Below are 21,993 nucleotides of genomic sequence, written 5' to 3'. Positions count from 1 at the left end.
TTTACATTATCAAAGAACATTTTCATTCAGTCTAGCCAGAGTTCAGGCACTCTCAAAAACTCCCAATAAAATCACTGAAGCACTTTACATTACATTATGCACATCTGCACTTTTGCTGTTTCTGATGAGAGAATTCGCTAAATAATTCAGTCAGCGATTGACCGCGTTTCAGTGACGACTCTTCTGCATGTCTCTGATTGCGCAACAGAATCGTTTCTGATTGGTTATCATGAAGCGTTATACGAAAGCGTCTGTCTCTGCCACAGCGCCAGCCAGCGAACACAGATTTGAATTTAGCATTGAATTTGGAAGCTGCATTTAAAATCCACTTTGCTAACAAATCTTTGAATGGGCATGACGCCTCTGCCCTCGATGCCTGTGAAACAATTCTCCCTCAAACAGCACGCTAACGTTATTTCTACACTACAGCTACGCACTGCAGTATAAACAACATATCTGCATGTTCTCACATCTCGTCGTTCTTGTAAAATAATAATAAGAAAATAAATATCAAAATCACTTCGCTGAGAATGAAACACCACTTACCAGCTTCCGCGGTGTTGAAAATATCCTCTGGCAATTAAAAAATGCGCGGCTTGCGCGCGCCGCGAGACGAATCTTCCCGGTCGTCATAGGTGAAAGGTCATCATGTGGGTCATCTTATTGATGGCTAAATTATTGTTCAGAAATTTTACTAATATTTAGACTGGGCATAGGCAGGCATTCACAAAAAGGGTACGTTATGACAAAAAAAAAAAAAAATTGAGAAAATTTTGCTTTGACAAAAGGGCACTTTGGGCACCAAGGGGCAAAGGGGCAGGTGCTCAAGCACATATCGCTCCCCCCTCTGCACGTGCCTGCTTGTTACTAATAATATTCCAGGTATTCCTGAACAATTCTGTGAAGATCATTTCACCTATTGTTCACTTTAACAATCATCATTTATTTTTCTTATACATATTCTGCCAGAGGGAGGAGCTATAGGATTCATGTTTTTCATTACCCAGCTCCAGCTTTATTGAATTTTAGGAGGAAATTGATTCTCATAGTCATTTGTGTCTCTTTATACATAAGATGTTGTTCCTGATTTTAATCATTATTTCTCTGCTCAAAGGTCAGTTACAGATTTTTTCCCCCTATTATTATATATTCAGCGTGAACTACATGTATGTATCTTAATTTAATTAGTCCAAATAAATAATTTATCATCTTAGATTTTTCTTCTACACAGAGAATGCTGATGATAATACAATAAATCCACTGGTGTCAGAGAAGCACATCACGGCAGGAGACAGTGTTACCCTCTCCTGTGATTACAGTGGAGGTGTTAACACACTGCAGTGGTATCGACAATATCCAGGACCTCAAATTGAGTTCCTTATATTTGGCACAGAGCTCAATGGCCGGTCAGAGCCTGCTTTACGACTTTCATCTGTGGCTGATGAATGTAATAAACGCATGAATCTCAGCATCTTTCAGGCAGAAATGGAAGATTCTACTTTGTACTACAGTGCCCTGATGCCCATGACGGGAAACACAACACTGTAAAAAACCTGATATCATTGGCAGCAGACATAGATTAAACATCAGATTTTAACCAATTTTTCAAAATATTTTTACAAATCAAAGTGTGATGACTTCGCTTGAATGAAGCACAAAGGTGATGTTTCAGAGAATATATATCAGTTTATGCATTGATAAAGCTAGAATTTTCATTACATCGTGACATATGTTTACCTCTGAGTAGTGAGTGCTAAATCTCATGTTAAGAGGTTTAAATATAAAGACACCATAAAAAAGCAGGCTAAACTAAATAACTTTCCCATAGGGCGGAGCTTAATATCAGGATGAAGAAGCATTTTGATCTGAGGGAGGATGTCAGAATTCAAAGACATCCAGTCTGAATGATACTTAAGTCTCTCAGATTCTTCTTCAGATTTCTGCTGTCATGATTATTTTTACTCTCCTCACTTTTTTGTGGATGTGCATTGGTAAGATAAAGTTGTACAATTTTTACTCCAATCTAGGCTGTTATTTTTTTACTGATTTGCTGTTATGTTTTACCATTTAATTGCTGTCTAATAAGACTTTTACTCTCCATTAGGTCACACAGAGGCAGACACAATAAAACCCTTGGCACTGAATGTAAATAGACGTGTTGGTGACAGTATTACTCTGTCCTGCAGTTATAAAGACTATACAGCTGCTGTACAGAATTTACAATGGTACAGACAATATCCCAGATCCAAACCGGAGTTCCTCCTTTACATCTTCCAACATGGAGCTGTAAGTGATGACAGACCACCCAGATTTACTGCTGCAGTGAATAAAGACAACAAACAAGTGGATCTGAAGATCTCCTCTGCTGTAGAGACAGATTCTGCTCTGTACTACTGTGCCCTGGTGCCCACAGTCACAGGAAATCTAACTGCATCATACAAAAACCTCCCATGTCATCATTAAAGATAGATGAAGCTTCAGTTAGCTACATACATTACTTCATCCATCCATCCATCCATCCATCATCTTCCGCTTATCCGGGGCCGGGTCGCGGGGGCAACAGTCTAAGCAGAGACGCCCAGACTTCCCTCTCCCTAGCCACTTCCTCCAGCTCTTCCGGGGGGACCCCGAGGCGTTCCCAGGCCAGCCGGGAGACATAGTCCCTCCAGCGTGTCCTAGGTCTTCCCCGGGGCCTCCTCCCGGTGAGACGTGCCTGGAACACCTCCCTGGGAAGGCGTCCAGGAGGCATCCGAAATAGATGCCCGAGCCACCTCAGCTGGCTCCTCTCGATGTGGAGGAGCAACGGCTCTACTCTGAGCTCCTCCCGAGTGACCGAGCTTCTCACCCTATCTCTAAGGGAGCGCCCAGCCACCCGACGGAGAAAGCTCATTTCGGCCGCCTGTATCCGGGATCTTGTCCTTTCGGTCATGACCCACAGCTCATGACCATAGGTGAGAGTAGGAACGTAGATTGACCGGTAAATCGAGAGCTTTGCCTTACAGCTCAGCTCCTTCTTCACCACGACAGACCGGTACAGCGACCGCATTACTGCAGAAGCTGCACCGATCCGTCTGTCAATCTCACGTTCCATCCTTCCCTCACTCGTGAACAAGACTCCAAGATACCTGAACTCCTCCACTTGAGGCAGGAACTCTCCACCAACCTGAAGTGGGCAATCCACCCTTTTCCGACTGAGAACCATGGCCTCGGACTTGGAGGTGCTGATTCTCATCCCAGCCGATTCACACTCGGCTGCAAACCGTCCCAATGCACACTGAAGGTCCTGGTCTGAGGATGCCAACACGACAACATCATCCGCAAAAAGCAGCGACGAAATCGTATGGTCCCCAAACCGGACACTCTCCGGCCCTTGGCTGCGCCTAGAAATTCTGTCCATAAAAATTATGAACAGAACCGGTGACAAAGGGCAGCCCTGCCGGAGTCCAACATGCACCGGGAACAGGTCTGACTTACTGCCGGCAATGCGAACCAAGCTCTTGCTCCGGTCGTACAGGGACCGAACAGCCCTAAGTAGGGAGCCGCCGACCCCATACTCCCGGAGCACCCTCCACAGGATGTCGCGAGGAACACGGTCGAATGCCTTCTCCAAGTCCACAAAACACATGTGGACTGGTTGGGCAAACTCCCATGAACCCTCCAGCACCCTGGAAAGGGTATAGAGCTGGTCCAGTGTTCCACGACCGGGACGAAAACCACACTGTTCCTCCTGGATCCGAGGTTCCACTATCGGCCGAATTCTCCTCTCCAGTACCCTGGCATAGACTTTTCCAGGGAGGCTGAGAAGTGTGATCCCCCTATAGTTGGAACACACTCTCCGGTCCCCCTTCTTGAAAAGAGGGACCACCACCCCGGTCTGCCAGTCCAGAGGTACTGTCCCCAACCGCCATGCGATGTTGCAGAGGCGTGCCAGCCAAGACAGCCCCACAACATCCAGAGACTTGAGGTACTCGGGGCGGATCTCGTCCACCCCCGGTGCCTTGCCACCGAGGAGCTTTTTAACTACCTCGATGACTTCAGCCCGGGTGATGGACGAGTGCCCCCCCGAGTCCCCAGCCACTGCTTCCTCAACGGAACACAAGTCGGTGGGATTGAGAAGATCCTCGAAGTATTCCTTCCACCGCCCGACGATATCCCCAGTTGAGGTCAACAGGTGCCCATCTCTACTGTAAACAGTGTTGGTAGGGCACTGCTTCCCCCTCCTGAGGCGTCGAACAGTTTGCCAGAATCTCTTCGAGGCCAACCGATAGTCCTTCTCCATGGCCTCACCGAACTCCTCCCAGGCCCGAGTTTTTGCCTCCACGACTACCCGGGCTGCAGTCCGCTTGGCCTGCCGGTACCCGTCAGCTGCCTCCGGAGTCCCACAAGCCATCCAGGCCCGATAGGACTCCTTCTTCAGCTTGACAGCATCCCTTACTTCCGGTGTCCACCACCGGGTTCGGGGATTGCCGCCTCGACAGGCACCGGAGACCTTACGGCCACAGCTCCGAGCAGCCGCAGCGACAATGGAGGTGGAGAACATGGTCCACTCGGACTCAATATCTCCAGACTCCCTCGGGATCCGGTCGAAGCTCTGCCGGAGGTGGGAGTTGAAGATCTCTCTGACAGGGGGCTCGGCCAAACGTTCCCAACAGACCCTCACAGTCCGTTTGGGTCTGCCGAGTCTGTCCAGCTTCCTCCCCCGCCATCGGATCCAACTCACCACCAGGTGGTGATCAGTTGACAGCTCCGCCCCTCTCTTCACCCGAGTGTCCAAGACATATGACCGAAGGTCTGATGACACGACCACAAAGTCGATCATCGACCTCCGGCCAAGGGTGTCCTGGTGCCACGTGCACTGGTGGACACCCTTATGCTTGAACATGGTGTTCGTTATGGACAAACCGTGGTTAGCACAGAAATCCAATAACAGAACACCGCTCGGATTCAGGTCAGGGGGGCCGTTCCTCCCAATCACGCCCCTCCAGGTGTCACTGTCACTGCCCACGTGAGCGTTGAAGTCCCCCAGTAGAACTACGGAGTCTCCAGTTGGAGCACTTTCCAGCACCCCTCCCAGAGACTCCAAGAAGGCCGGGTAGTCCGCACTGCCGTTCGGCCCGTAGGCACAAACGACAGTGAGAGACCTATCCCCGACTCGAAGGCGCAGGGAAGCGACCCTCTCGTTCACTGGGGTAAACTCCAACACATGGCGGCTGAGCTGGGGGGCTATTAGCAAACCCACTCCTGCCCTCCGCCTCTCACCATGGGCAACTCCAGAGTGGTAGAGAGTCCAGCCTCTCTCAAGAAGTGTGGTTCCAGAGCCCAAGCTGTGCGTTGAGGTGAGCCCGACTATCTCTAGTCGGTACCTCTCGACCTCCCGCACAAGCTCAGGCTCCTTCCCCGCCAACGAGGTGACATTCCACGTCCCTAAAGCCAGATTCCGTGTCCAGAGATCGGGTCGTCGGGGGTCTCGCCTTCGACTGTCGCCCGATCCTCTATGCACCGGCCCCTTACGCTCCCTCCTGCAGGTGGTGAGCCCACAGGAGGGCGGCCCCACGTCACTCCTTCGGGCTAAGCCCGGCCGGACCCCATGGGGGAAGGCCCGGCCACCAGGCGCTCGCATACGGGCCCCAACCCCGGGCCTGGCTCCAGGGTGGGGCCCCGGCTGCGCCATGCCGGGCGACGTCACGGTCCTTGATTTTAAATCTGCCATAAGGGGTTTTATGAACTCATTACTTCATCCTTTCTCAAATACCAAATGCATCACCACAATAGTTCATCCTTTCACTGGAACAAATCACATCATGCTTATTCACACCAAAGTTCGCATCTCCCCATGTCTAAAAATTTTACAGCAAACATTACACTTAACCGTATTTGCCAAGAGGTGGCGCTACATGACTAACCTCCTTGCTTTAAGCGAGTTTATCTTACAAAATAATTGTTGTTTTATTCTACGGGAATTGTTTTTTAAACAGATTATGAGCATATAATTTATTATACTCTGCTTAATGGTCAATGATTTAAATATCTGATGTGCAAGATATTTTCAGTTAGTTCAGCATTCTTGAAAACAAAGATTCCAAAAGGAGTTTTCACAGCAATTCCATTAAAAAAATATTTATATTATAAAAATAACTTTTTTAATTAATAGTATTGCAAAGAGCATTTTAATAATCCAAGGTAACTTTTTCTTCAAATAAATGAATACATAAATAAAATAAGTGAAATTGATATCAATGGGATATCACATTTTTATGGAACATCGATTCAAGGACCTTTTTTGAAGATAAAAAAATTACACTCAGTGTAGTCTTATTGCTGAACGTATTAGTCCGTTTTTTTTTTTTTTTTTTTTTTTTGTAGTGAAAAAATCACATAGTTACATCTTAATTACTGAAAGATAAATTTGAAAGCTGCTGATGACTTCCTTTGGATTCCCATCCCCACTGCTTGGAGAAGAATAAAACTTTATATGTAATCCTTCAAAACTGTCAGAAGGAGGAGCTCTTTGAGAGTGTTTTTCATTTCTGACATCTAAGTGTGCTGTCATTCTGTGACATAAAACAACATCATGTGGCTCTATTTACCTTTGCTCCTTTCAGCACTTGTAGGTGAGAATGTTTTACTTTCCATATTAATTCTTCATGCTAATTTGTTATTCATTAACCTTTTAAATTATTTAGAGTTTAAATATAAATTAATTAAAAAAAAAAATTGTGTGACAGGCGACACTTTTGGTGATCTAATAACATCCCATGGTTCTGAAAAACAAGCTCAAGATGGTAACAGTGTTACTCTCTCCTGCAACTACACTGGCACTGTTTATAATCTACTGTGGTATCGTCAGTATCAAAGATCCAAACCAGAACTCCTTCTGTACATGACTGAATCTGGAGATCCAGTTAAAGAAGATCCATCAGCCCGCTGGTTATCTGCTAAAGTGGACAAAAACAGAAAGCTCATGGATCTGGAAATCAGCCCTGCTAAAGTATCAGACTCTGCACAGTATTACTGTGCCCTGAAGCCCACAGTGACAGGAGACACTTTTCTCTTGTACAAAATCTTGCCACTGGTAGAGCATAACATCTAAAAGCTGACAGACTGGCTGACAATGTATTTTACTTTTATTCAACTGTTTTTATTTTTTTGTATTTAACTGTAGCCTATTATTAATTTATTTATTTTTTCTCAGTCAGAAATATGTAGTTTTGACAAAAGTATTACTATATCGTGGGGGCTTGAAAATAAAAACATGTTTTAATATGACAGTACTCATCTAAACACATTTAAACAGGTACAGTGTAGAAACTATTCCTTTCCTTTTGCCCTCAGTAAATATAGCTGGAAAAAACAAAAACTGTGTCTGTTTTCATTTCAGGCTGCAAAGAAACAAAATGTGATTATTTTACAGGGGGTGATTCTTTTCTTTACCCACCGTACTATGTGGGAGGAGCTCAGTGTTTGGTAGACTCCAGCAGAACAAACCAAAGATACAACACTGACGTTCCTTCATACAGATCCTGATAGAAACCTGAACGAAAATGTTTCTCATCTATTCGGTTTTAATATTTCTCCTAAGCTACAGTACGTAATATAACTTATATTCTACATCTCAAATTACTGAAAGAATAAGCTATTTATCAAAGAAGTGTAAATTAAATTTAAAATGACAACTAAAATTACTTTCTTTGCAGATGGAGTATGTGGGAATGTCATCAGACCAAACCAACCGTCTGTAGTTTTAACTGAAGGAAGAAACACCACTCTGTCCTGTACATATGATGGATCAGCTTACAGTCTCCACTGGTATCGACAGAAGCCTGGATCAAGACCAGAGTTTCTGCTGCTGATTGTTGAGTCTTCTAAAACTGTAGTTCCAGCTTCTCCACCGTACCCACATATGTCCATCAGACTCCGTAATAATAATGATGTGGATCTGATCATCTCCTCTGCTGCTGTATCAGATTCTGCTCTGTATTACTGTGCCCTGGAGCCCACAGTGACAGGAAAACCTACTACATTGTACAAAAACTGTTTCCTTTTCCTTGCTATACAGTCCGATTTCTAAGAACCCTTAATTTACTGGAATATTTAATTACTTTGGATTTATTTATTTATTTATTTTGTATTGAACTAAAAGGCTTTATGGTTACTTTTGGAAATAGACATGCAGTCTAATGAAAACATTGTTTTCGTCATTTTACTGCAAAATAACTTTGCAATATAGTTAATCAATACATTTTTTCCCACTTTTGTAATTATAGAAACATTCATGAAAAAGCTGTTAATGTTTAAAATGTGTTTAGTTTGCCTGATTTAAATTAGTGAGCACCAGTTTAACATGCATCTGCCAGAAGGTGGAGCTCTAGGTTCAGTCATTTTAAAATAGAGCACACAGACATAAACAGACAGATTTCACTAAGGAAAGTCACAATTTAAGGCCTTTTTGTTTCTTGCTGGTGTAGATGTTTTTTGTTTCTTCTGGTCCTCTTGATACTTTCTCCTCTTAAGGGTATGTAATTTCTAAGAATAACTTCCAAATAGAAAAATACTAATTTTAATTGTTAATGTATCAATAAAACACCTGTTTAGACTTTTTTTTTTCAAACAGAGAATGCTGACGCTGAAATGATAACCTCATTCTTCACAAAGCAGCACGTTTTGGCAGGAAAAGATATTACTATTTCCTGCAATTACAGTGGCTATGTTCCAAATTTGCAATGGTATCATCAGTATCCTGGATCCAAACCTGAGAATATAATTTTTTTATACTGAGACCAGCAGTCAGTCAGAGCCCAGGCTTCGTCTGTATGCTATGGCCGATAAAATAATCAAACTTATGAATTTGAGCATATCTTCTCAAATGGATGATTCTGCCATGTACTATGCCCTGGAGCCCACAGTGACAGGAAACACAACTGCACTGTAACGTTCTTATGGCCTATTCTTACTAGAAGGCACTTTCACACCAGTTTTCCCTAATTGTCTTTCCTGACTGATATGATGTGATGCACTTTTTTTATGACAAAAAGAACATAACTTGGTGTCACTATCAAACACTGCAAAGTCTCATGAGATAACATCTCTGCTGCTGCATTAGTTGATTATCTTTTCGCCAGCATTCCAATGCTATTAACAGTTATTTGCAGAATTTGAATTTAACTGACAATGAGCCTCATTTATACAACGAGTTTGTTCTTTGAATGCAGAAAAGTCTGATGCTATGTTCATGTTCTCATACTTGTAGAAATGTTCCAATAACGTACACTGTACATAATGCATAAATCTTAGGTTTTTGTATAAATGGGCATATGAAGTGCTCATGCTCCTAACTGATGTTATTTATCATTGCTTCATGACATGAAAAAGTAACCTCAATTACCATTTTACTGTGTTACTGCTGATGCCCGATGTAATGCACCATTTGCTTGTGAATTATTAAAAAGTACACTAAATTACAAAGCCTGCATAATAGAATATGTAAAAAAATAAATACCCACATTACCTATATACACAAAAAGTTTTATATAAACTTTTTGAAAGTTCCCATGTGTAACAATCATTCATTTTATGTGCATTATTCTGCCAGAAGATGGAGCTCTGTAAATCTTTTTACTCTAAGTTAAATTCTTTAAAACAGAGCAGACATGCATAGAATAAGTCATACTCTAGAAGAGAACTGTAAGTCTTGACTCTTAAAGTCAGTGTCTCTCATTAGTCTAGATGTTGCTCCTAGAATTCATTATATTTTCTCTTCTAAAAGGTGAGTGAATTATAACAATTACTGTGGAAGTGTTATTTCCATATTCTAACGACAGTCTGAATTAGTCCATTACAAATAACGAATTACATAAAATAATTATAATAATACATGCTTCTGATCTAATATGGTATTAAAACATACTGGCCATTGGAAATGACTGACCATTATCAGATGTATTCATTTTACACTATTTAGCAAGGACATTTCTCAAAGAGCAAAAAAATAATAGGACTATAATCATAATCAATACCAAAATGGACTACAAAAAGACCAGGGGCATGTTCAAGTTCAAAACGGTGAGCAACGTTTTGCTACGGTTTCCGGGTTGAACGTCATGTTTCCTGGAAACGGTATGTGTGCAACGGGGTTTGAGATGCGTTTTCTCTTGTTTGGTGGGTGTGTCAGAACTGCAGTCCAATCAGCAGCAACATGTATATAAAGCACGCGGAATTAAAGTGAACTCGCACAATGGCTTCAAGGAAAATAATGTACAAATGTGTTCGTTGCAGCTCGGTATACGCAACAACTGAGGATGTTAGAAGACATGTTTGTCATAAGTTTTATTGTAAAAATATAGGATATCAACATAATGATGTAGTTGTTTATATTTTAGCTTCATTGCAAGTGAATGAAATTTGGTATAGAAATAAACAATGGTAATTAAGTGCTTTTCCTAAAAATGAGAAAGAAAATACAGGGTATTAAAACCGTATGAACTACAAATAAAGTCAGTATGTGAGGCTAAATAGATGGCTCCGAAAATTCTTCACAAAGAACACAAATAATGGCCTTCTCAGCTGCCATAGTTGCAACTCTTGCGTAATCAGAACAGTGTGTTCAACGCATCACCGTTTCTGTTTAAAAAACGTTGTGCAACGTTTTGTTGGGGCTGAACGCAGCCCAGCATAAAAGAAATCCAATGTGTTCCTTAAAATGAAGCTTGGAATAAATTGAAAGTTTGTTTAAGACACATTTCTCTCTGATAAATTACTAGAATGTTCAAATAGGCAGTTTTTTAAATGACTACAGCACAGATTTATCTCAAATATTTTAAATATATTGCCACAGGAAGGTTATTAGGTTTCTATATACTAGAGGTTTCCAGAGCCCTTGTTACCCACATAATTATTTTAGATTCACAGTTAAGACCACATCTAGACTACTGAATTTATAGTTAAATTTAAGTCTGTCACGTTCTACGGTGTCAGAAAGAGACTGATGAATGGGGTCTCCTTCAGGGAACGAGGGTTACATACATAACCTAGACGTTACTCTATAGATAGATGTGTAATTTGCTAATCATGTTTCTTTGATATAACTTTGGTTGTTTTAATTACATTTGAAAAAGAATTACATACTTAACCAGTGGTTACCACACACATTCTACACAGTCTCAGTGTTTTAATTTTTTTTTTTATATATACATATATAATGAAATAAGATTTACATCAGAGAGACCCAGTTATGCATGGCGTTTGCCAGAAGGTGGAGCTCACATTTACATGATTTCAAAACAGAGTGCAAATACAAACTGAGTCAGTTCGGAGGAAACTTGACTCTGCAGGCTTTTTGTCTCATTGATGATGTTGCTCCTGATCCTCATGATATTTTCCCATTTTAAGGGTGAGGAATCCATGATAACAATTTCCAGATTATTGATTTTGACTGGCTTAATGTATTAATAAACCAACTATTTTATACTCTTAATTAGATCATGAACTGTAATGGTTTTAATTTGTTTTTAATTTTTTTTTTTTTTTTAACAGAGAATGCTGATGCTGAAGTGATAACCTCATTCTTCACAAAGCAGCATGTTTTGGCAGGAAGAAATGTTACTCTTTCCTGCAACTACAGTGGCAATGTTCGCAATTTGCAATGGTATCGTCAGTATCCCGGATCCAAACCTGAGAATATAATTTTTTATACTGAGACCAGCAGTCGGTCAGAGTCCAAGCTTCGTCTGTATGCTGTGGCCGATAAAATAAAAAAACGTATGAATCTGAGCATATCTTCTACTCAAATGGATGATTCTGCTCTGTACTACTGTGCCCTGGAGCCCACAGTGACAGGAAACACAACTGCACTGTACAAAAACAGATGATCAGGACACACTGTAATTACCAAACATTACCAACATGTACCACAGTGTACAATAATGAAAAGTGAAAGAAAAATGAAGAGAGCTTAAATCAACAAGTTTAAAGCTCTTTGAAACTTGTAGTTACAGTACTTTAAAACTGTATATTTTCCACATACCTGTACAGCTGATTTTTTTTATGAAATCATTATGTATGATTAAACAGCCATACTGTATTTACAAAACATTATTTTTAAGTAGATTAATTAGTAAACCAAACTGTTTTCACATGCAGTCAGTATTTTTTCTAGGGTAAGATGAACAAGGAGGTGTGTGTGGGAGGAGCTCAAGGTTTTGTCAGTTTCAGCAAAAGAAATCATTGAGACAGCACTGACTTTCCTTCATTGTTCAGTCTGAGCTCAAACTACAGAATCATGTTACTCATCTCTTCTGTTTTCATTTTTATCCTCAGTTACTGTAAGTACTGTTAGTCGTACATGTACCATATTTCAGAATATCACTAGAAAAAAAAGTATATATATATATATATATATATATATATATATATATATATATATATATATATATATATATATATATATATATATATATATATATATATATATATATATAAATTTTAATTCATTCTAAACATAATCCATTATATTCCTTTATTCTTTATTATGATTGTAGGTAAAGCGAATGGGAATGTCATCAGACCAAACCAACCGTCTGTAGTTTTAACTGAAGGAAGCAGCACCACTCTGTCCTGTACATATAATGGATCAGCTTACAGTCTCCACTGGTATCGACAGAAGCCTGGATCAAGACCAGAGTTTCTGCTGCTGATTGTTGAGGCTTCTAAGTATGTCACAAGAGCTGACCAACCTCATCCACATATGTCCATCAGACTCCATGAGGACAAACGTGTGGATCTGATCATCTCCTCTACTGCTTTATCAGACTCCGCTCTGTACTACTGTGCTCTGGAGCCCACAGTGACAGAAAAACCTTCTAGACTGTACAAAAACTTGTTTTTTGCATTGTTTAGTCATATATCTAAGCCTGCCCTTTCCATTCCTTATAAGGTGGTTTTCTCTGAGAATTACTGTACCATTTTAGCAAATGTTATGCACCATTTACTTATTTATTGGTCATTTAAGGCGAGACACTGGAGGTGAAGGGTAAAAAAAATAACTAATAGTTATTGCCTACCCAAATTTAAAACTGCATAAATTTCTATTAATTTTTAAATTAATTTTTTTTGACATATTAGAGTCAAAGGTTTTTAAAGAGGGAATTTGGGGTATCTAATTTTTGTCACTCCATAATTTAGAAAATACTTAGAACGGACAGAAAACACTATATTTTCGAAACATTGGGGGGAATAAAATGTTGCATGTAATCAAACAAATAATAACAAATCCCTCTGTAAAAACCTTGAAATCAATTGACACAAATAGATAAAATGCTATAAAAGAAACAGTTAACCGTGTCTTTTGGATGTTTTCTTTCCTCTAGTCTAAAAAAAAAAACACTTTATGAAAAAACTAAAAGCCCAAAATCTCATACTTGAGAGGTGCGTGAAAAAAACAGTGTTTTTGCCTGCAGTGTCTCCCCTTAAAGCCACTATTACAAGACAAAACATACTATAATTTACAATATGTTAAGCAGTACACCATAGTATGAACACACCTGCTAACATTATGCCAAATTTGGAAGAAAGAAAACTCCATGCAAGCATGAAACTAAATTAGTATTAATTATACAGAAATCAATAAAACAAATAAAAGTTAATTAACGCTTTAGACTAGGGACCAATTCTCACTATTAACTAGTTGCTTAATAGCAAGCATATTACTAGCATACTGGCTGTTTATTAGTACTTACAAAGCACATATACTCCATATTCTACATGAGACATTGTAGCAAAAGTCCTATTTTATGCTTTCTGCTGCCAGAAGGTGGAGCTCAGGAACCATCCTACTGTAGATCAGTCTCGGTTTAAAAACAGAGCAGACATAAATAGAGTCAGTCCTACTCTAGAAGAGAACTGTTAGTCTTGACTCTCAAAGTCATAGGCTCTCATTAGTGTAAATGTTGCTCCTTGTATTCATTATATTTTCTCTCCAAAAAGGTGTGTGATTCATAACAATTACTGTGGAAATTGTTTAGTTTTTTTCTCCTTTTTATACTGTTGAAAATCTGAATGAATCCATTAGAAATTCTTAATTAAAACTTGCTTTGTTTTTTTAAACAGAGAATGCTGCTGCTGACATCATAAAACCAGTCTTCACAGAGAAGCAGATTTTAGCAGGAAAAGATGTTACATTGATCTGCAACTACAATGGAAATGTTCAGAATTTACAGTGGTACCGTCAGTATCCTGGATCCAAACCTGAGCACCTCATTGTGTTCTTTGAAACCAGCCCTAAATTAGAGCCCGCTCTCCGTCTGACCGCTGCGGCTGATAAAGCAGCCAAAACCATGAATCTGACCATCTCTTCTACAGAAGTGAAAGACTCGGCTCTGTACTACTGTGCCCTGGTGCCCACAGTGACAGGAAACACAACTACACTGTACAAAAACTGAATGTGGAATGACATTCAGGATGATGCTCAGTTTAAAAACTTAAATATAGCCATTATATAGCCATTAGAAAGAGCTAATAAACAATATACAGTAATAAAACATGTTCAGTAAGCAAGTATGTAGTACATAAGCAGCACAATTGTAGTACAATTCTTTCTTATGATAAAGAAAGTTCCAAGTTTGTTCCAATCCCTATTTAAATACAAGAGAAATGAGGTGTCCTCTAGATACAGAACATGTCTTCTCAGCAAATTAAATCTTTACCAAAAACAGTGACTAATCTGTATTCCAAGGATGGTTCTCAGCAAACCCAATGACAGACCTCCTGATACACTGTATGCAGACTATTAAATAGTAAAGCTTTGTACCAAACTCTGTATGAAGGAAGAACATGGAGAACCTAAAGTGTGTGAAGCTGTGGAAGTAATATATGAGTTGGATGGGTGGAGCTAGCTGAGGGGAAAGTCACTGCAAACAAAAGAATGGCACAATGTCTCCGAAGACAGAAGAGGACTTTCAGTGATCTTGAGAAATCTTCACAAAAACGATGTTGTTGCTCTGTCTGTTCATACCTTTCAATTACTTTGGTAAGAAATGAGCTTAAATTGGTTTTTGTTTTGGGGTAAAATGACAAACTACTTCCTGTTTTTTCTTTAAAAGCCAAATATTATGTGCTAAATATATGTCTTCACAGGTGAAACTACTGGGTATTCAATCAAACCAGACATAAACACCACAGAGTTAATGGAGGATACAAACATTACACTGTCATGCACATATGAAGGCTCAACAGACAGTTTGCACTGGTACAAACAAAAACCTGGATCAAGACCAGAGCTTCTAATAATGATTGATGAAGATACTGAATATGTGACAAAACCCAATCCACCTGTCCCATGTCTGTCTATCAATCTTGATAAAGTACAGAAACGTGTTCATCTGGAAATCTCCTCTGCAGCAGTTATGGATTCCACTATGTATTACTGTGCTTTGAGGCCCACAGTAACAGGAAACACACGTACACTGTACAAAAACCCTTATGTAATTCAGAGTGACTGTGCATTTGAAATGTAAGCATTTCTCTGTTTATTTTGTGATGTTGACTTCAGTCTTTTCAGTGTCTGTAAGGGTACGATTTCCAAGATGCACTACTTTGGTGTCCAGAGGGGAACTTCAGCATGGAAGACACATTCCATGGATGAATAAGACCAACAATACAACCTCAGTCTCAAACGAAACATCTTCAGATATTAATATCCTGGAAAGTCCTGTAAGAAGTAGCCTATGTGGCAGCAGCCACAACGAGTGCACGAAAGTGTCCAAAATTTTGGCAAATGATTTAGAACCACATCGGGGAAAGGGAATTATTATTACTCCAAGCTTACACCCCTTGTCTTATATACTGAAAAGAACCCTGAGGTTTTTACTAACCACAAAGTATGCATTTAGCACTATGCAGAACCCACAGGATGAGCATACTCTGGCTTTGTTTTCGGAGACAGTCACAGTTTTTGATTTCCTGAAAAAAAAAAAGCCCTTGTCCATTTGTTTGTGTGCATAAAGAGACAGTTTGTGTTGTGTTTAAGGGAAAACTTGATGAATAAAGATGGTAAGATTATTTATTTCACTGAAAAAAAAAAAACTAATTTAAGTTAAGTTCACGTGATTACACGCACTTCAGAAATGAACCTACAGCTGTGGAGAACGTGTAGCATCAACTCCAGTGGAAGACATGACAGAAACCTAAACCTTGATGACACCGAGCTCACATCTCCATCTCTGCAACCGACTGAACCTGACTGTTGAATCTCAATATTTAGTCCTACACCACCATCTTGCGTTCAGAATGCTTAAGTGCAAGGTTATTTCTCAAATTGCCAATAAACAAATACTATATTCTGTTCTTTTAACAGAAATGTGGGATGCATTGCAATCAGCACAATAATAGTTTACTAATAATAATGTAATAATTAACCACATTGTTAATGCTAATTAATTGATTGAATGTATTACAGTACAGTTACAGTTTTGTGTGACGTCATGACTTTATCTATCTATCTATCTATCTATCTATCTATCTATCTATCTATCTATCTATCTATCTATCTATCTATCTAGCTAGCTAGCTTATCTAGCTACCGTAAATATTCTGTTTGTAAGACACACTCGTACATTCAGGATCATGTCATACCAGATCCTCAGTTCTCAATCTCCTCTCAATCTACTAAATATGTCTGCTGCCTTCTGCACAGCTACTTACCAGATCTTTACTTTCACTTTTTTTTTCTTTTTTTTTTTTTTTTTTTTTTTATCTACAGTAATTAGCCTAAATATCAAATTATTATTATATGTCTCCCTCTGCTGGCTGTCAACCTAGCTGCCTGCATCAACTTCACTCACACTTATCGATCTATATGTAAGCCTCACATATAGATCTATCACTGCATTTGAACTTACAAACTAAACCTCCTGCAAGTCTCTCGTATTGATGCTGTGATTTTGGTTTTAGGTGAAGTTTATTTTACAAATTAAAAATGTATTCTAAATAATCATGTCAAGTCAAGTCACCTATATTTATATAGCGCTTTAAAGAAAACAGATTGTGTCAAAGCAACTGAACAACATTAATTAGGAAAACAGTGTTAATAATGCAAAATGACAGTTAAAGGCAGTTCATCATTGAATTCAGTGATCATTTGCAATCATGTCAACAATATTGCTGTAAAGGAAGTGTTCCCAACTAAGCAAGCCAGAGGTGACAGAAGCACAGAACCAAAACTCCATCAGTGATGGAATGGAGAAAAAACCTTGGGAGAAACCAGGCTCAGTCAGGGGCCAAGTTTTCCTCTGGCCAGAAGGAAGTTCAATTCCAAGCTGCAACAAAGTCACATTGTGCAGAGGACTCAACAGGTTCCTGTGGTCTTGTCTCGGTGGTCTTTACAGGGGATCTGTATCTGGGGCTCTAGTTGTCCTGGTCTCTGCTGCCTTTCAGGGCTGTAGAGATAGGCTGGATACGTACTGGATCTGGGTGACTGCAGTGACCCTCTGATTTGGATACAGACTGGATCTGGTGACCTTGGAATAAGAGAGAAACAAACTAATATTAGCATAGTTGCCATTCTTCTAACAATTTAGCAAGTACATCGGATGTTATGGGAAGTGTTGCCGGTTCTGGTTTACCATAATTAATGATACAACCACAATCAGATGATAAGATCAGGGCATTTGTAAGTCTAATTAGAGGAGTCTCAGTACTATGATACGTACTTGAAATCATCAAAATTGTCTCTAAGAAGGAATGTAATAGGATGCTACATTTTCTAGTATATTGGACGGAAAAGGGAGATTCAAGATCTAGTATAACACACACACACACACACACACACCTGCCACTTTATTAGGTTCACCTGGTCAATTGCTTGGATAACACAAATTGCTAAACAGCCAATCACATGGCATAATCTAGATGTTGTGAAGACGACTGGCTGTAGTTCAAATTGAGCATCAGAATGTGGAAGAAAGAGGATTTAAGTGACTTTAAACGTGGAATGGTTGTTGGTGTCAGACGGGCTGGTCTGAGTATTTCAAAAACTGCTGATCTCCTGGAATTTTCACTCACAATCATCTCTAGGGTTTAAAGGAGAATGGTCAGAAAAAGAGAAAATATCCAGTCAGCAGCAGTTGTGTGGACAAAAATGCCTTGTTGATGTCAGAGGTCAGAGGAGAATGGGCAGTCTGGTTAGAGATGATAGAAAGGCAACAGTAACTCAACCAATCGTTACAACCAAGGTATGCAGAATACCATCTTTAAATGCACAACACATTGAAAGGGAGTTAAATGGTTAACTGACATTCGGGAGCAGGGCCACACCACAAACGATCATCTGACTTCCCGAAACCTCCATATATCGTGCCACCTCATACCATACTGTTTGTCTATTTCTCTCGAACCCACCCTTAACTGCCTTTCTCATCCATTCAGCCAACCTTATCCCACATTCTCTTTCTTTCAGGTTTTATCAGGGGATCCTAATTGTCTGGCCTAAATATATGATCTACTGTAGACGGTACCCCCACCCCAGGGCTCTCTGAGCCATCAATTCTAGATGCCCTGATTGACCGTCATCCCATTCCCTCTACTCCTTCATTCTCTTTGTACTCTACCCCAACACTGTTAGACTAACTGTTCCATAGCTTATTTGTGGCGTGGGCCTTGCTAGTGAACCCTGAAGCAGATGGGCTACAGCAGCAGAAGACCACACCGGGTGCTGCTCCTGTCAGCTAAGAACAGGAAACGGAGGCTACAATTTGAACAGGAACACCAAAATAGGACAATAGAAAATTTGTAAAAATGTTGCCTGGTCTTATGAGTCTCGATTTCTGCTGCAACATTCAGATGGTGGGGTCAGAATTTGGAGTAAAGAAAATTAAATCATGGATCCATCCTCAACGGTTCAGGCTGGTGGTGGTGGTAATTGGTGTGGGGGATATTCTCTTGACACACTTTGGGCACCTTAGTACCAATTGAGGATCATTTAAACTCCACACCATACCTGAGTATTGTTGTTGACCATGTCCATCCCTTATGAATACAGTGTACCTCATAATGGCTTCCAGAAGGATAATGCCTCATGTCACAAAAGCTCAAATCATCTCAGACTGGTTTCTTTAACATGACGATGAGTTCACTTTACTTAAATCAAAGATTTAAGTAATTTGATTAAAGATCTCAATCAAATAGAGCAGCTTCGGGATGTGGTGGAACGGGAGATTTGCATCTTGGATGTACAGCCAACAAGTCTGTAGCAACTGCGTGATGCTATCATGTCAATATGGACTAAAATCTCTGAGAAATGTTTCCAACACCTTGTTGAAACTATGCCATGAAGAATTAAGGCAGTTCTGAAGGCAGTCCAACCCAGTACTAACAAGGTGTAGTTAATAAAGTTGTTTGTAGAACAAAATGTGAGTCACTTTTGTGATCTTAACTACAGATCTTACAATATAATACAATATACAAGATATATACTGTAGCTTAATATGTATATGTGTTTGTTAGTATAGATAAATACAAAAACAACTGCATGAATGTGATGTGATACACTCACAAAAACAAAAACAAAACAAAAACAATTGGTGCTTCAGCTGTATATACAGCTTCTATACTGCTACTGTATAAAGAAACTGTTAAGCCCTTGAATAGTTCTTTAAAGGTTCTCTAACTCTCTAGTCTCTTTGTTTAGTTGGGGAAAGGATTACGAAATAACTCAACCTTTTTGCCCCCCAAGCCCCACCTATTAGGAAATATTGCAAGGCACCAACAAGAGACTTTTTGACATCAGAAAAGCATATAAAAGTGATTCAAAACAGCTTTTGCCAATGTAGTAATTTGGCATTCATAGCAAACATATAAACACATAAGAGAGTGGAGTAACATATCTAAAATCTAAGGAGAAGAATGGGGTTCCTCTTATGATACATAAAACCATTTGACTAAGGTGCTGTATAGCACTTAACGTGGCTGCATATGATTACAAGCCAATGAACCACTTTTAGTGCTATTACTGTAGGTAATTTTTTTTGGAATGTAGGCACTGTTAAATCTATAGAAAGCTGTTCTCATTACACAATGTTTCTTAATGGTGAGAATTAGAGATTGGTGGAATTGTGTTATATATAGAGGGTGATTTAAACAATACTAATCATAAAAAGCAGCAAGCAAATATATATAACATTAATAAATTGTGTTATATTAAATAGCTGATAATACAAGACTAAATAAGAACATAAAGCATTTTCACACAATGCCAATATCAACTGTAAGCCAAAGCAAATCTTTCAGGAAAACCAAGTGACTTTAACACACGTATGATAAATGATGCAATGGCGTCATCTAGTGTGTATTTTTAAGCACAACATGTAGTTGTAAACACAGAACTGCAGATTACAATAATGACAATAGGTGGCAGTAGGTACTTAGTTTTGGTATGTAGAATTCTCCTGCTGTAGGCCCTCTGTTGGAGGCTTCTGTCACTGTCTTAACATCAGAAGTCCTGCAGATTTGCTGAGGAATTAGTCCAAACCACTGACGCCTGATGGCAGTTTAGAGGTCTGGTTATCTGTACAAGGCTTCATGAAAGTGTTTTGCTCATGAATGCGCATGCACATACACATATCATGACATATTGATGCATATATTACATACTAATGATTAAAAAATATATACAAACTAATAGATATCTTTAAAATACAGACTATTATTTTGTACATAACACAATGTGAATTGCAATACAAAATGAGAATAAATAAATAAATAATTTAAAACCGTAACAGTTTATTTATTTATTTATTTTATTTTTTCCGCACTTCTGCATGGATAAATCTTATAACGGTACTTGTTAAACTGAAATGAGCAAAATATTGATCATGAGTCAAACTTTAAAGAGAAGCATAAAGGTTAAGTGTTGGAAAAAATAATTCACAGAAATGATAATTCATTCTTTCTGTTTTGCAGTGTCTTTTATATGTGAAGTACATTTTGTGTACTTTTATGACTAATCACACCCCCTGTTTCAGTTATCAATAATGGTAATGAACAATAAACAGAATATATACAGTATATGGAATAGTGTAAATGCTTTAATGACAGAGGAAATGTGTATTTTAACTCAATATTTTTAGGTAAACTAGGCCTACATGATTGCAGATTATAAGGTTCATATTATAGACTAAAGTCATGCATGTGCTACATTTCTTCTCTGCACGCTGCAAAATGTGCATGCATCAGTCTTCCTGTCCTCATTTCTGTCACCCACCCACACACACATGCGCAAACACACACACATCCTGTCTTGCTTGTCTCACAGAAGAGAAAAACAACCACACACATCTGTGACGTAGGCAGGAAGTTAGGCATCATGTCTTATTTCTGCACAGCACCCACTTCCTGTGGAAAATAATACTAACCCTTGATTCAAATCATCCTACTTACCTACTTTCAAAATGATGCCAAGGTTAGCTTTAGTTAACTTTATAATAATAATGCTGAAGTAGTTTTTGTTTTTTTATCACTTTATTTCTACATAATTTATAGCTTGAGTTTTTGCATTACAACACCATCTTCATGAAAAAAAGTATGCTTGTGCATAGTAAAATAATCATGATATGAACTGCACAATGAAAACAACATTATATCAAGTTCAGTTTTAAACATTCCACTGCAGTCCTTTAAAAAAGAGCTTAAAGAAATGACATTCACAAATTTCATCAGACATTTCATGCTGCAATTAATTTTTAAGCATTCAGGTCAAAACAACATAATTCCAATTTTCAAAGACACATCTAAGAATAATCATATGAAACGCATATTCAAAAGTGTCAACTTTTTTTTATGTTTTACACCAGTTAGGGGTTGATAGAATCAAGACACAAATTTCCATTTAGCTTTTCTCTGTAACTTTTGGAAAAAGAGTGTGAGATTTTTCCATGTGGTTGTTCACTAACTGCATTTTTTTTTTTTTTATGTATTTCTTAATTCAATGCCCCTTTCACATATATAATC

General features: G+C 39.1%; 1 long non-coding RNA gene and 5 gene segments (V, D, J or C); all 6 read left to right on the top strand.

Annotated features, from left to right (window-relative positions):
• The first annotated feature begins 1,074 nt into the window (after positions 1-1,074).
• On the top strand, positions 1,075-2,463 carry LOC113072916 (T cell receptor beta variable 14-like). The segment is given in 3 exon segments: positions 1,075-1,114; positions 1,232-1,544; positions 2,187-2,463. Coding segments are annotated over 3 exon segments (630 nt in total).
• A 4,064-nt stretch (positions 2,464-6,527) lies between these two features.
• On the top strand, positions 6,528-7,090 carry LOC113072915 (T cell receptor alpha variable 12-3-like). The segment is given in 2 exon segments: positions 6,528-6,611; positions 6,726-7,090. Coding segments are annotated over 2 exon segments (405 nt in total).
• Positions 7,091-7,491: 401 nt separating this feature from the next.
• Positions 7,492-8,068, top strand: LOC113072914 (T cell receptor alpha variable 30-like). The segment is given in 2 exon segments: positions 7,492-7,584; positions 7,695-8,068. Coding segments are annotated over 2 exon segments (417 nt in total).
• Positions 8,069-12,213: 4,145 nt separating this feature from the next.
• On the top strand, positions 12,214-13,900 carry LOC113072913 (T cell receptor alpha variable 30-like). The segment is given in 3 exon segments: positions 12,214-12,317; positions 12,534-12,838; positions 13,802-13,900. Coding segments are annotated over 3 exon segments (447 nt in total).
• LOC113072910 (T cell receptor alpha variable 25-like) lies at positions 13,888-14,432 on the top strand. The segment is given in 2 exon segments: positions 13,888-13,977; positions 14,101-14,432. Coding segments are annotated over 2 exon segments (372 nt in total).
• A 500-nt stretch (positions 14,433-14,932) lies between these two features.
• Positions 14,933-15,159, top strand: LOC113072912 (uncharacterized). Its single transcript, XR_003280405.1, has 2 exons — positions 14,933-15,019; positions 15,127-15,159. It is a non-coding gene; the product is annotated as an uncharacterized LOC113072912 (long non-coding RNA).
• Positions 15,160-21,993: the final 6,834 nt, after the last annotated feature.

This window comes from Carassius auratus, unplaced genomic scaffold (assembly GCF_003368295.1).
Source record: "Carassius auratus strain Wakin unplaced genomic scaffold, ASM336829v1 scaf_tig00010972, whole genome shotgun sequence".
NCBI lineage: Eukaryota > Metazoa > Chordata > Actinopteri > Cypriniformes > Cyprinidae > Carassius > Carassius auratus.
Note: the sequence above shows the minus strand (reverse complement) of the source record. Positions and strands in the feature narration are given on the sequence as shown.